At 33.6% G+C, this 14611-nt stretch overlaps 1 protein-coding gene across 1 annotated transcript in view; it reads right to left on the bottom strand.

Annotated features, from left to right (window-relative positions):
- ROCK1 (Rho associated coiled-coil containing protein kinase 1) overlaps positions 1-14611 on the bottom strand; it is a 151807-nt gene that overhangs the window by 65902 nt on the left and 71294 nt on the right. The window contains exons 9-10 of the mRNA XM_024120556.3: positions 12474-12565; positions 924-1083 (exon numbers count right to left, since the gene is read on the bottom strand). Coding sequence (XP_023976324.1) covers positions 924-1083; positions 12474-12565 — 252 coding nt within the window. The remainder of the gene's footprint in view (positions 1-923; positions 1084-12473; positions 12566-14611) is intronic.

Here is a 14611-nt window from a genome sequence, read left to right on the forward strand (position 1 = left end):
CGTGTAGTACTTGCCAACCTACATTGTACAACTTATCCATTTCCTCACTAGGATATGAGCATCTCCAGAGAAGATAATTATATCTTATTAATCCTTCTCCCTGCACCTTGGTGCTTAGTATATACCTGACAAAGAGTAGGTTGTCAAACATGTCTGTTGAATGAATGCCCAGAATATGAAAAAATGTTAAATGTTTAACTTGTATCTGAAGTCCATTAGAAAAGACTAAAACTAATATTAGCTCATACTAATGATAAAAGTAACTAACATTGAGTGCTTACTCCATGCAAAGCATTGTTCTAAGTGTTTTACTGTGTTTTGACTTACTTAACCCTTATAACAACCCTGAGACACGTATTGTTATTATTATCCCCGTCATCCCTATTTTTGAGGAAATGGAGGCATAAAAAAGATGAAAGTTATTTGCCCAAGGTCACAAGGTCTTACATGATGTAAAACATAATTCATTTAGTAGTTTTAGGGAGGAATCACTTAATTTTTGAAGAAGTGAAAATTATAGGCCTTTTGTAATATCAATATAGTGATGATAATGCTAGAAAACTATATATTGTTCCAAAATGTATTATAAAACCAGAACTCTTCAGATAACACAATTAACGAAATTATCAGTATTAAGAGAATCTCTTGACCTATTAATTGTTGTAACTTGAAGATATATAGGGTATCATTCAGCAAAGAATTTCTGAAAAACAATATCCTGAGCATGGATGAGTCTGAAAGATATTAAATATGAAATTGGAAATCTAATGCATTGTTGAAAAGTGGCATATTAATATATCTCTTTATATACCATTAAATCTACTTTAAATGTTCTTAAAGTGATTTTTAGATATCCCTAAGAAAATAACATGACTACAACAAAGTCAGTACCTACCCCAAATATCAATGTGTAGCATACTTACCTACGATTGCTATAATATGTAAATCCTACAAAGGGTAGTTGATTGCCAACAAAAGCTTTAGGTATAGGGAATGTTTCTTCATCTCCTTTATCTTCTTCCAAGTCATCAAAGTTACTTGTGTCAATGTCACTACTTAAATCAGGTACAACTGGCGCTACAGCTAAAAACAGAAACAAAATTGAAGCAATGATTCTGTACCAACTTCTAATGACTTCCTACATACAAATAACTTGTGAACCACAAATTCCAAATGGGTTGAACCCTACCTATTACAGTAAGCTTTATTAGGATTATTAATCAACAGGTATTGAACATTAATTATGTAATTCGTGAACCAATTATCTTCAAAGTCACCTATAATTATCATCTATACCTCCAGTTTAATTTGAATATTACAAGTCAAGTATTATTAAGGTTTGCTTGAAAATACATTGTAGTATAAGATGTGCAAAAGCAGTTAGGACTACAGAAAAGACTTTTTAGAAACTATAGCATGACAAATCGTACTCAAAGTTGATTAGTTTCAAATGCAGTATTTTGCTCGTTCATCTGCTCTACAGCAAACTAGAAATCAAAGTTATTTCTTAGTGGTCCTGGGTATAATTAATAATTTGTTACTGAAATATTTTTACTCATCTAGAATCTAGATGATCAGTATTCCCCTCGCCCCGACTCAATATCTCTATAAGAGCAAAGTATTTTTTTTTAATTGAAGTTGATTTATAATACTGTGTTAGTTTCAGGTGTATAGCTAAGTGATTCAGTTATATGTTATGTGTATACACATATATATGTATATATACGTGTATTTTTGTTTTTCTCAGATTCCTTTCCATTATAGGTTATTATAAAATACTGAATTGGAGCAAAGTATTTTGAATTATATTTTCAGACTAGTTACCTTCCCTGAATTAAGTGATTAAGGGACAACTCAGTGAACTATTTACGAAATGGCTATTGGGAAAAGAGAGCAGGGATATAAACCCTTAACACAGAATCTTCAAGAGTTTTAAACTTGATGGGGAGCAAGACCCACACATACTTAAGAACATAAAACTGTATGTGGCAATGCAAATCTTCATGACACAGAAGAAAATACCATATGAAACCAGTACTACTAATATCTTCTTTTGGAGCTTAAATACGCTATAGAAAGTACACCTAAAAATAAATTTCAGGAAAAAAGTTTTTTAAAGATACAGGAGTATAATAAAACATCACTGAAATGTTATCATCAAAATATTCAATAATTATTTTTGATACAATCATCTCATGTTCCTTTAGAGAAAAAGATAAAGAAGAGAAAACAAACAAAAACTAACTGACCTGATTTTACAATCTTAATTTTTTATATAAAGGAATCACGGTTCTATTGAATCATCTGGGTATTCCAGGCAAGAAATAACTATTGTTGTGCATCTCAGATACAGTGAACTATCAGATAAATTTGAAAATGAAACAACACATTTAACCAAAAGAAGCTGTAGTACTAACAGTGAATGAGAAAAGAGCTTTTCCACCATTTTCTTTCCTTAATGGCCAAGAGAACTGCCCAACTAGATGATTCTAGCTTCCTGATCTTAATTGACTAATTTGTAAAATGAGGTGAAAAAAGGGTTGTCGCTCCTTGTGAAGTACATGGTCTTGGCACAAATTTTACCTTAAAACAGTGGTTCTCAATCAGGGACAGTTTTGGCCCCTTGGGGATATTCAGCAATGTCTGAATATGTCAGAAATGTCTGGGTACATTTTTTTGTTGTCATAACTGGGGGAGGGATGCTACTGACATCTGGTGGGTAGAGACCAGGGATACTGCTAAACATACTACAATGTTCAGGACAACAGATACGAGAAAGATTTCTCTGGTCTAGTGTTGAGGCTGAGAAATCCTGCTTTAAAATTATCATATAAGATACATTTTAAAAGGAAGCAGAGCAAGTTTTGGTGCATTTTCTCTTGCTGTTTCAGATGGACCTAGTCTTTTTATAGATGACATACCATCTTAGAGTAGTTTTAAAATGAGACAAGTATGGGATACAAGTATGGGAAATCCTGGGAGAATTATAAAAGTAATTATTTCTGCTTCTAAATTAAGATGTTTAGGCTTTACATAATACCATATAATCATGCCAGAACTAATAAATAAGGAAGGATAAATTTAGCTTTACTGAATTACCATCAATATATAGAGTGTTCCATTTATAAAAAATTTACCTTTCAATAAATAACTGGTAATATAGGAATCATGTTCCATAAAAAAGAATCCAACTGATGTCACCAAAAACAGCAGAAGAGGGAGCTCTAAGAAACTGCCCTTCCATTGAAGTAACTAACCATTAAGCTCACAAAACTATCAGGAACAACATTTTTGGAACTCTGAAATCTAAGAAAAAACTTACAACAAGCAAGGAAACGTTCAATGAAGAAAGAGGGTGCTAAATTGTGGCATTTAAGGAGATGTTTGTCACTGGCTGACTGCTGAGATAATGGAAAGGGGACTTAAATGAACACACACAAGGAATACAGACTTCATAAGAATAGTTCCAAAAAGTCACTAAACAAACGGATGACTGGAGCCCACAACAAGCTGTTGCCTGCAAACTGTACAAGGGGAGAATTCTGATTTCCAGGGTTACAACATTACAGTGTTCAATATGTCCAGTTCACAACAAAAAATTACAAAGCATGTAAAAAAAAAAAAAAAAACAGGAAAAGTATGGCCCACTTACAGGGAATAAAGAAAACAACAGAAAACCTCACTGGGGAAACCCAGACATTGGTTTTACAAAACAAAGACTTTAAATGTCTTAAACGTGCTCAAACAGCTAAAGGAAACCAGGACAAAGAACTAAAGGAAACCAGGAGTATGATACCTTAACAAATAGAATATATTAATAAAAAGACAGAAAAAAGAACCAAATGTGGGCTTCCCTGGTGGCGCAGTGGTTGCGCGTCCGCCTGCCGATGCAGGGGAACCGGGTTCGCGCCCCGGTCTGGGAGGATCCCACATGCCGCGGAGCGGCTGGGCCCATGAGCCATGGCCGCTGAGCCTACGCGTCCGGAGCCTGTGCTCCGCAACGGGAGAGGCCGCAACAGAGGGAGGCCCGCATACCACAAAAAAAAAAAAAGAAGAAGAACCAAATGTAAATTCTGGCACTGAAACGTACAAAAGCTGAAACTAAAAATGCGCTAGAGAGGTTCAACAACAGATTTGAGCAGGCAGAAGAACCGGTGAACTCAAAGATAGGACAACTGAAATTACCAAGTATGAGGAACAGAAAGAAGAAGTGAATGGAACCTAAGGGGCTTCTGGGATACCATAAAGTAGGCCAACGTACACATTACAGGAGTCCCAGGAAAGGAGAGGAAGGGGCAGAAAGAATATTTAAAGAAATAATCGCTGAAAATGACCAAATTTAATGGAATATATATATCTATACATCCAAGAAGCTCAATGAACTCCAAGTGAGAACTCAGATCCACACCAGGACACATTATAATAAACTTTCAAAAGACAAAGACAGAGAGAATATTGAAAGCAACAACAGAGAAGCAACTCATCACACACAAGGGATCCTCAATAAGATTAACAGCCAATTTCTAAGCAGAAACCTTTAAGGCTAGAATGTAGTGGAATGACATTTAAAGTCCTGAGGGAATTCCCTGACAGTCCAGTGGTTAAGGTTTCATGCTTCCACTGAAGGGGGCATGGGTTCAGTCCCTGGTTGGGGAACTAGGATCCCGCATACTGTGCAGCGCAGCCAAAAAAATAATAGTAATAAAGTGCTGAAAGAAAACAACTCTCAACTAAGAATTCTATAACTGGCAAAATTATTCTTCAAAAATGAAGAAGAAATTAAGAGATCCCCAGGTAAAGAAAAGCTGAGAGTTTGCTACTAGTAAACCTGTCCTATAAGAAATGTTTTTAAAGGGAGTCTTCCAGGTTGAAATGAAAGGATACTAGACACTATCCTGAAGCCCTATGAAGAAATAAAGAACACCTGTAAAAGATAACTACATAGGTAAATGTAAAACCCAACTTTATTGTAATTTTGTTTTGTAACTCTACTCCTCCCCACATATGATTTAAAAGACAAATGCACAAAACAATTATAAATCTATGTTAATAAGCACACAATATATAAAGATGTAATTTGTGACAGTAACAACTAAAGGGAGGGAATGGATTTGCATAGGAGCAGTTTTTATTGCTATGGACAGTAAACTGTATCAGTTCAACCTAGATTGTATCAAGTTAGGGTGTTAAATGCAATGGCCAGCGTAGTCACTATAAGAAAATGACTAAATAATATGCAAAAAAAGAAATGAAGGGGGAATCAAAACAGTAAACCAGAAAAGGTAATCGATTAAACAAAAGAAGGCAATGATATAAAAATTAAGGAACAAAAAGAAAAAATAAGACACAGAAAACAAATAGGACAATGACAGAAGTCTTTCTGTACAGTATTCACTTTACATTTAAATGAATTAAACTCACTGATTAAAAGGTAGAGATTGGAAAAATGGATTAAAAATTGATCGAATTATATGTGCTGTACAGAGACTCACTTTAGATCCAGACATAAATAGGTTAAAAGAAAAGTATGGAAAAAGATATCTACAGATAAAAGAGCTGAGGTAGCTATACTAATACCAGACAAATCAGACTTTAAGTCAAATATGGTTAAAACAAAGACATTGTATACATATATTTTTACTGAGGTATAGTTGACTTACAATGTTGTGTTAGTTTCAGGTGTACAGCAAAACGATTCAGTTATATATATATATATATATATATATATATATATATTCAGATTCTTTTTCAGATTCTTTTCTATTATAGGTTATTACAAAATATTGAGTATATAGTTCCCTGTGCTATACAGTAAGTGGGTCCTTGTTGGTTATCTATTTTACATACAGTAGTGCATATATGTTAATCCCAAACTCCTAATTTATCCCTCCCCCATCTTTCCCCTTTGGTAACCACAAGTTTGTTTTCTATGTCTGTGGGTTTATTTCTGTTTTGTATGTATGTTCATTTGTATCATTTTTAATTTTTAGATTCTACATATAAGCAATATCATATATTTGTCTTTGGCTTACTTCACTTAGTATGATAATCTCTAGGTCCATCCGTGCTGCTGCAAAAGGCATTATTTCATTCTTTTTTTAATGGCTGAGTAATATTCCATTGTATATATACACCACATCTTCTTTATCCATTCACCTGTTGATGGACACTTAGGTTGCTTCCATGCCTTGGCTACTGTAAATAGTGCTACAGTGAACACTGGGGTGCATATATCTTTTTGAATTAGAGTTTTCCCTGGATATATGCCCAGGAGTGGGATTGCTGGGATCATATGGTAGCTCTATTTTTAGTTTTTTAAGGAACCTCCATACTGTTCTTCATAGTGTCTGCACCAATTTACATTCCCATCAACAGTGTAGGAGGGTTCCTTTTTCTCCACACCCTCTTCAGCATTTGTTATTTGTAGACTTTTTTGACAACAGCCACTCTGACCAGTGTGAGGTGAAGACATTGCATACTGATGATATTGATAAAAGGGTCAATTCATGAAGAAGATACAACAATGATAAACATATATGCATACAACAACACAGCTCCAATAGAGTCCTCAATAATCCACTTTCAATAGTGGACAAAAAATCTAAACAGAAGATGAATAAGAAAATAGAGGACTTGAATAACACCATAAACCAAATAGATGTAACAGATATACTAAGCACAATCCAAGACCAACAGCAGAACACGCACTTTTCTCAAGTGCACATGGGACTTCTCCAGGACAGACTATATGCTAGTTCAAAAGACAACTTAATACATTTAAAGAGACTGAAATTCTACAAAGTATTTTCTCCAACCACAACGGAATGAAACAAGAAGTCAATAATAGAAGGAAAATTAGAAGTTTCACAAGTATGTGGAAAATTAAACAATGTTCTCTTAAACAATGAGTCACAGAAGAAATCAAAAAAGAGACTAGAGAAAATGCTCTGAGATGAAAGAAAATGAAAACAACATACCAAAACTCATGGGATTCAGTGAAAGCAGTACTTAGGGGAAAACTTTAGTTGTAAATGCCTATATTATAAAAAAAGAAAGTTGTCAATTCAACAACCCAGACTGACACCCTAAGAAACTAGAAAAAGAAAAGCAAACCAAGCCCAAAGTTAGAGGAAGGAAAATAAAAAATAAAGATTAAAATTCAGGTAAGCAAAATATATAATAGTAAATAAATAGTGAATATTAACAAATAATTGGTTCTTTAAAAAGATCAATCAAACTGGCAAATCTTTTACTAAACCAAGAAAAAAAGAGAAGACACACTAATAACTAAAATCAGAAATGAAAGTGGGGACATAACTACCAACCTTCTACAAATAACTAAAAACTATGAACAATTGTACACTAACATATTAGATAACCTAGATGAAATGACTAATTCCTAGAAACACACAAACTATCAAAACTTATTTGAAAAAGAAAATTTGAATAAACCTACAGTAAGAGATTTAATCAGTAATAAAAAATGTCCCAACAAAGAAAAAGTCCAAGACAAGATGATTTCACAATTGAATTCTACCAAACATATAAAGAAGAATTAATGCCAATCCTCACAATCTTCCAAAAAACAGAAGAGGATAAAATATTTCCTAATTCATCCCATGAGGCCAGAATTACTCTGACACCAAAGCCAACCAAGACACCACAAGAAAAAAGAAAAACACAAACCAATGTCCCCAGATGCAAAAATCTTCAACAAAATACTAGCAAATTGAATGTAGCAGCATATTAAAAGGGTTATAAACTATGATCAAATGGGATATATTCCAGGGTGGCTCACCGCATGAAAGTCAATCAATGTAATCCATCACATCGATAGAATGAAGGAAAAAACCCCACATGATCATTTCAAATAACACAGAAATGGCGTTTTACAAAATCCAACACCCTTTCATGATAAAAACAATCAGTCAACAAGGCACAGAAGAGAACTTCCTCAACATAATAAAGGGCATTAATGAAAAACCCATAGCCAACATCATACACAATGGGGAAAGACTGAAAGCTTTCCCCCTATGATCAGGAACAAGACAAGGAAGGATGCCCAATTTCACTACTGCTATTCAACAATGTACTGGAAGTTATAATCAGAGCAAATAGGCAAGAAAATAAAATAAAACGCAGCCAAACTGGAAACACATTCAACATAACTGTTACAAAAATTCCACTGTCCTTTTTTGTAGGAATGGAAAAACCCATTCTAAAGTTCATATGGAATCTCAAGGGATCCCAAATACAGGCATAAATCGGAAATATTGTGAGTTCAGTTCCAGACCACAGCAAAAAAGAAAATAGAGCAATAAAGCAAGTCACACAAATTTTTTGGCTTCCCAGTGCGTAAAAAATGTTAACACTATATTGTGGTCTATTAAGTGTGCAATAGCATTATGTTTTTTAAAATATTAAAATTAAAACCTTAGCTTAAAATTAAGACCTTAATTTTATTGCTAAAAAATGCTAACCATCATATGACCACACAGGGTTGCCACAAACCTTCAATTTATAAAAAACTGCAATATCTGTAAAAGCATAATAAAGTGAGGTATGCCTCACTTTATTGCCTCACAATAAAGTGAGGTAATCAAAACAATCTTGAAAAAGAAGAACAAAGTTAGAAGAGTCACACTTTCTTATTTCAAAGCCTACTACAAAGCTACCACAATCAAAACAGTGGCATAAAGACAGACATATATAGATCAATGGAATACAATAGAGAGCTCAGAGATAAACCCTTGTATTTATATGGTCAAATGTTTTTTGACAAGGGTACCAAGACCATATTTAAGGAAAAAAGGACAGTCTTTTCAACAAATGGTGCTGGGAAAACTGGATAACTACATGCAAAAGAATGAAGTTGGACTCATCTTACACTATATACAAAAATTAACTCAAAAGAATGGAAAGCAATGACTCCAACAGACATTTGTATATCAATGACCAGAGAAGCATTACTCACAATAGCTAAAAGGACAAGCATTCTGAGTATCAGTCAATAGATGAATGGATTAAAAAAAAGTGGTATATACATACATGGAATATTATTCACCCTTAAAATGGAATGCAATTCTGATGCATGCTATGACATGGATGAACCTTGAAGACATGCTAAGTGAAATGTCACTCTCAAAAAGACAAAGATTGTGTGAATCAACTTATTTGAGGTAGCCAGAACAGTCAAATTCATAGAGAAAAAAAGTAGAATGGTGGTTACTGGGGGGTTGGGGTAAGGGGAGAATGGAGACTTATGGTTCAATGTGTTACAGAGATTTAATTTGGGGTGATGAAAAACTTCTGGAGATGGATGGTGGTGTGATTACAAAGCAATCTGAAGGTGCTTAATGCTACTGAATTGTGCACTTAAAAATGATTAAAATAGTAAATTTTATGATATATATCCTTTATGAAAATAAAGAGATAATCTTTCTTAAAGTTTATTTGTTAAAAAAGAACCCAAGATAATGCTGAGGAAGTCTAAACTCCTAAGCCCCTAAAACTGGCTAGCTCCTAAATTCTTTATCCATGAAGCCTACACTGATGATCTCTCTCATAAGAATGAAAAATTCTGAGAGGACACCAGACTCAGTTGAACCACAGAACCTAAACTAGTATATATGTGCACACAATTAATTGTGTTTGTTTTTAACTAAACTGAAAACTCACCACATGATCTGACAGTTACCACTGTTACCATCTTAAGTGTCACCTATCAGCTAAAGGTGGATTAAGTAATGGTAATATCTTAGCTGAAGTGAGATCATGAATGGCAAAGTGTTTTACAAGTAACCACATATTATATTTAACACAGTATTATTAATAATGTTATTATATGTAATAATTGTTATCATTTTGTTTTTCCTAAAATTTATCTGTCAGCAAGTGTCAATTCCCTAGGTTTCTAGTCTGTAAAATACTGAATAGTGGAAATCTTTAAATGGTACATGGTATTTCACAAGATCAAAGATGCTAGAGTCAAACAGACTTAACCTGAGTCCTGACATTGTCATTTGCTAGCAGTATGACCTATAGCAAGCTATTTAGGTCTTTTCATTTCTTTTATCTTTAATCGCCTGTCATTTCTTTAATTCTATCCCAAATGTGTGGAAAAAGTAATTTTACAATCTTAATACTTTGTGTCTCTAAATTAAGAGTGAATAAGATCAGGAAGCTCATGGAAATTCTGCCAAAAAAATCAAGCTATTTTGTACCCTGCTCCCACACAGCCAAGGAACAGATGGTGAAGATTGCCATTATAACTTGCAGACATATAAGTGGTAAAACTACCAAAAGAACTATTATTTGCAAAACAGTAAGAAATTTTGCCAAAGAAAATTGGAGAGGCAAAAAAAAATTAAAAAGAATTATAACTGTTATATAATTTTTTAAAACTTGGCAGGTCAGAGAGGTCAGTTCAGAATAAAAGTATTCTTGGTATTTTAGGGGTGGGAAGTAAAGAAGGGTAGGAAGAGGGAAAGGGAAGAAGAGAACAATAAGTTCTACAGACTTTGATTTTTCTTTCTTTTTTTACAGTAAGCACAAAATAGGAGCTATCAGGATTAGAAAAAGCTCTCGAAATTTTAAGTATGTTAACTCTAAGTAGACTGTAGCAAAACCATAGATAACAATATAGATCTTAAAAAGATACAAAAATGATAACAATACTACTAATAAAACTACCTATTTATAGAAATTTTTAAAATATAAAGTTCATTTGACTTAAATCAATGACTTAATTCATTTTACTTACTTTTTCCATAAACAGTTATATTAAGGAGGTATAACAATATCAAAAATGCCACTGATTTGGATGCCACAGTTCCACTAGACTATGAGCTCCACAATGTAAAGAACTTTTGCTGGTTTGTTTTCCTAATGTCTGAAATAGAGTATTGCTCAGTATATAGTAAGTGTTCAATAATGTTTGCTGACTAGGTTGCCTCCTCTCCTAATTAATATCAATTTCCAATACACATATGTCTTCCCTACTTTTTTAGAATGATTTATCATATGGTTATTCTGTAGTTGTTTATACATTGCTTTACTCTGAAAAAAGAAGCGACAGAAAAGATACTCGGTATTTTCTTCAGTCCTCTTTTAAATTTTCCTCAATTTACAATCATATCTGTATGTTTTCAGCCTTCTGAAACTTTACTAAAAGCATAACTCGAATAAAAATATAATTTTTCAATGCAAACATTCATCATCTCACTCTACTCATCTGTCTTGCAACAGTTTCTCTTGAAATGTGAAGACAATAATCATGTCACATTTACTTATGAGGAAGAGGAAGTTTCTTATTTTCCAGTGTATAACTAACTGCTAATAAATTCTCCCAAGGTGAAGCTGCTCCTGTAGCTTCTCCAGATAGCAGGTCATTCAGTGTCATTCTCCGTAGCAGTGTAATTTCTTAATTTCCAGAATTTCTTATTTCCCCTTTTCCCTTCTTAGTCAATTTTATAGCTTAGTAGAATGTATGTACTGTACCTGAAGGCCATATAATGGTTTCTTTTAAAATATTTAACAAGGATACTTCACTAATATAGGCAAAGCTACATGATCTATTTCTTCAAAATTAGAAAGATTTTTCTCCCCTGAAGGAGTCATCTCACGCAATCTCAACTAGATAGGCAGATCTTAAGAGGAATACCTAATTTGCATCTGTTTCTAAAACAGCTGAGTTCATTTTATTATGATCATTGCTGTTGCTACAGCAGGAAGTTAGGGGCTGGTATACACTATCCTTTCTCTGCTAAGTGAAAAGGGAAACAATTCTTGAGACTTCAACAAGGGAAAGATGAATTCTTGGCCTCCCAAATACACAAAGATGGTGGGAACCTTTGGGTCCATTATGACTTTGATTCAGCTACGTTAAGCAAAGTTTTCTGTAAATCATCCTAATTTTAACTCTTTTTAAAATAGGGAATATTCTAAACTGACTGAAAATTAACTTTTTGCACACTACAAATTTTTATTTCTGGATTTCAAGCTGCAAGTCTGATGGAATCAAGTATACCATAATTTCTTATATCCTCACACAAATTAAACTGTGATAGAACCGCCTTATATTTTAGGATTTAGTAAAAACAAGAGAATAACTTTTTTTTCACAATATTACCTCTTAATTACTGACTTCCTCTACAAAGAGATACTAAAGTCTAAACAGACAGCAATTCAACAAAGATCAAATATCACATTATGCCTGCTGAGCCCAACTCCATTACATGTACATAATACTTCATCTTGATATACTGAATGGGACATCAGAGAAGTAGCAGTATAATTTTCCTAATATTATCAAATATTCTCTCTTTAACTAGGTTAGGACAATACTTATATAGTATTTGTATACACTGGATTTTCATCAGATATATACATATGTTAGGAAGGCAGTTTCAACAGACTATTTACCACAACTACTTTCAAATAGTCACTGTAATGTGCAAGAGAAAATAACTTACTGTCTCGGAGTGTTTCCCAAGCCCACTGATCATTTTTGAAGAAGAGATGTCGTTTGATTTCTTCTACACCATTCCGCCCTAATCTCACCTCTCTGAATAGAAAGAGAAGGAGAAAAGTCATTAATCATTTAAGATATTATTATTGATACTATAACCTGTTCATATTTATTTGTGGGCATAATGCTAAATCTGTGCAGGATGTTAAATACAATTTTATGTCACCTTGAAATTATATTGCCAGCATAATTTTGAGCTTACACAAAAAATAAGTTGAAGACTGAGAATATTATAAAGAATTTTTTCTAAAGAAAAAATACACACAAAACACAGATACTCCATGGCTTTACTACTGACAACAAATACCCATCACCTTGCTTCATTAGCATAATGAATTTTCTTCATAGGTTTTTTAATAGTGGTAAAGTTAATACATTTTTTGAACTAACAACTTCACACCAGGAGCTAACAAAAACTCCAAAAATTGTTTTAAATATACAATTTCCATTTTATTCAATATTAAATATTTCTGACCAACCAACCAAAAACCAACGACAACTAATTCTTGACCCTATAACAAAACTGAGAGCTTTAATGGGACAAGCTAACTGATCCTTGGCCTCTTCAATAGGCATTAAAAAAAAGCATTTTAAAATGTGCTGTTAGCTGAATTGCAAAGGGGAACTTGGCACCTTTTGTTTTAGTAGAGTACTTATAAACAAGAAAAATCCCAATTCTTTTCATGAGTTGAAAGATAAACTGCTTTAATCAAAGAGGAAATAAAAAAATACCTAAAAACAAATGACAATGAAAACTCGACGACCCAAAACCTATGGGATGTAGCAACAGCAGTTCTAAAAGGGAAGTTTCTAGCAATACAATCCTACCTCAAGAAACAAAAAACACCTCAAATAAACAACCTAACCTTACACCTAAAGCAATTAGAGAAAGAAGAACAAGAAAACCCCAAAGTTAGCAGAAGGAAAGAAATCATAAAGATCAGATCAGAAATAAATGAAAAAGAAATGAAGGAAACGATAGCAAAGATCAATAAAACTAAAAGCTGGTTCTTTGAGAAGATAAACAAAACTGATAAACCATTAGCCAGACTCATCAAGAAAAAAAGGGAGAAGACTCAAATCAATAGAATTAGTCATGAGAGATTACTACAAGCAACTATATGCCAAGAAAATGGACAACCTGGAAGAAATGGACAAATTCTTAGAAAAGCACAACCTTCTGAGGCTGAACCAGGAAGAAATAGAAAATATAAACAGACCAATCACAAGCACTGAAAATTGAAACTGTGATTAAAAATCCTCCAACAAACAAAAGCCCAGGACAAGACGGCTTCACAGGCGAAATCTATCAAGCATTTAGAGAAGAGCTAACACCTATCCTTCTCAAACTCTTCCAAATTATAGAAAGGGAGGAACACTCCCAAACCATCACCCTGATTGCAAAACCAGACAAAGATGTCACAAAAAAAGAAAACTACCGGCCAGTATCACTGATGAACATAGATGCAAAAATCCTCAACAAAATACTAGCAGACAGAATCCAACAGCACATTAAAAGGATCATACACCATGACCAAGTGGGGTTTATCCCAGGAATGCAAGGATTCTTCAATATACGTAAACCAGTCAATGTGATAAACCTATTTACAAATTGAAGGAGAAAAACCATACGATCATCTCAATAGATGCAGAAAAAGTTTTTGACAAAATTCATCACCCACTTATGATAAAAACCCTCCAGAGAGTAGGCATAGGAGAATCCTAAAGATGTTACCAGAAAACTACTAGAACTAATCAATGAATTTGGTAAAGTAGCAGGATACAAAAGTAATGCACAGAAATCTCTTGCATTCCTATACACTAATGAAAATTCTGAAAGAGAAATTAAGGAAACACTCCCATCTACCACTGCAACAGAAAGAACAAAATACCTAGGAATAAACCTACCTAAGGAGACAAAAGAACTGTATGCAGAAAACTATAAGACACTGATGAAAGAAATTAAAGATGATACAAACAGATGGAGAGATATCCCATGTTCTTGGATTGGAAGAATCAACATTGTGAAAATGACTCTACTACCCAAAGCAATCTACAGATTCAATGCAATTCCTATCAAAC

The sequence above is a fragment of the Physeter macrocephalus genome, chromosome 19 (genome assembly GCF_002837175.3).
Source record: "Physeter macrocephalus isolate SW-GA chromosome 19, ASM283717v5, whole genome shotgun sequence".
NCBI lineage: Eukaryota > Metazoa > Chordata > Mammalia > Artiodactyla > Physeteridae > Physeter > Physeter macrocephalus.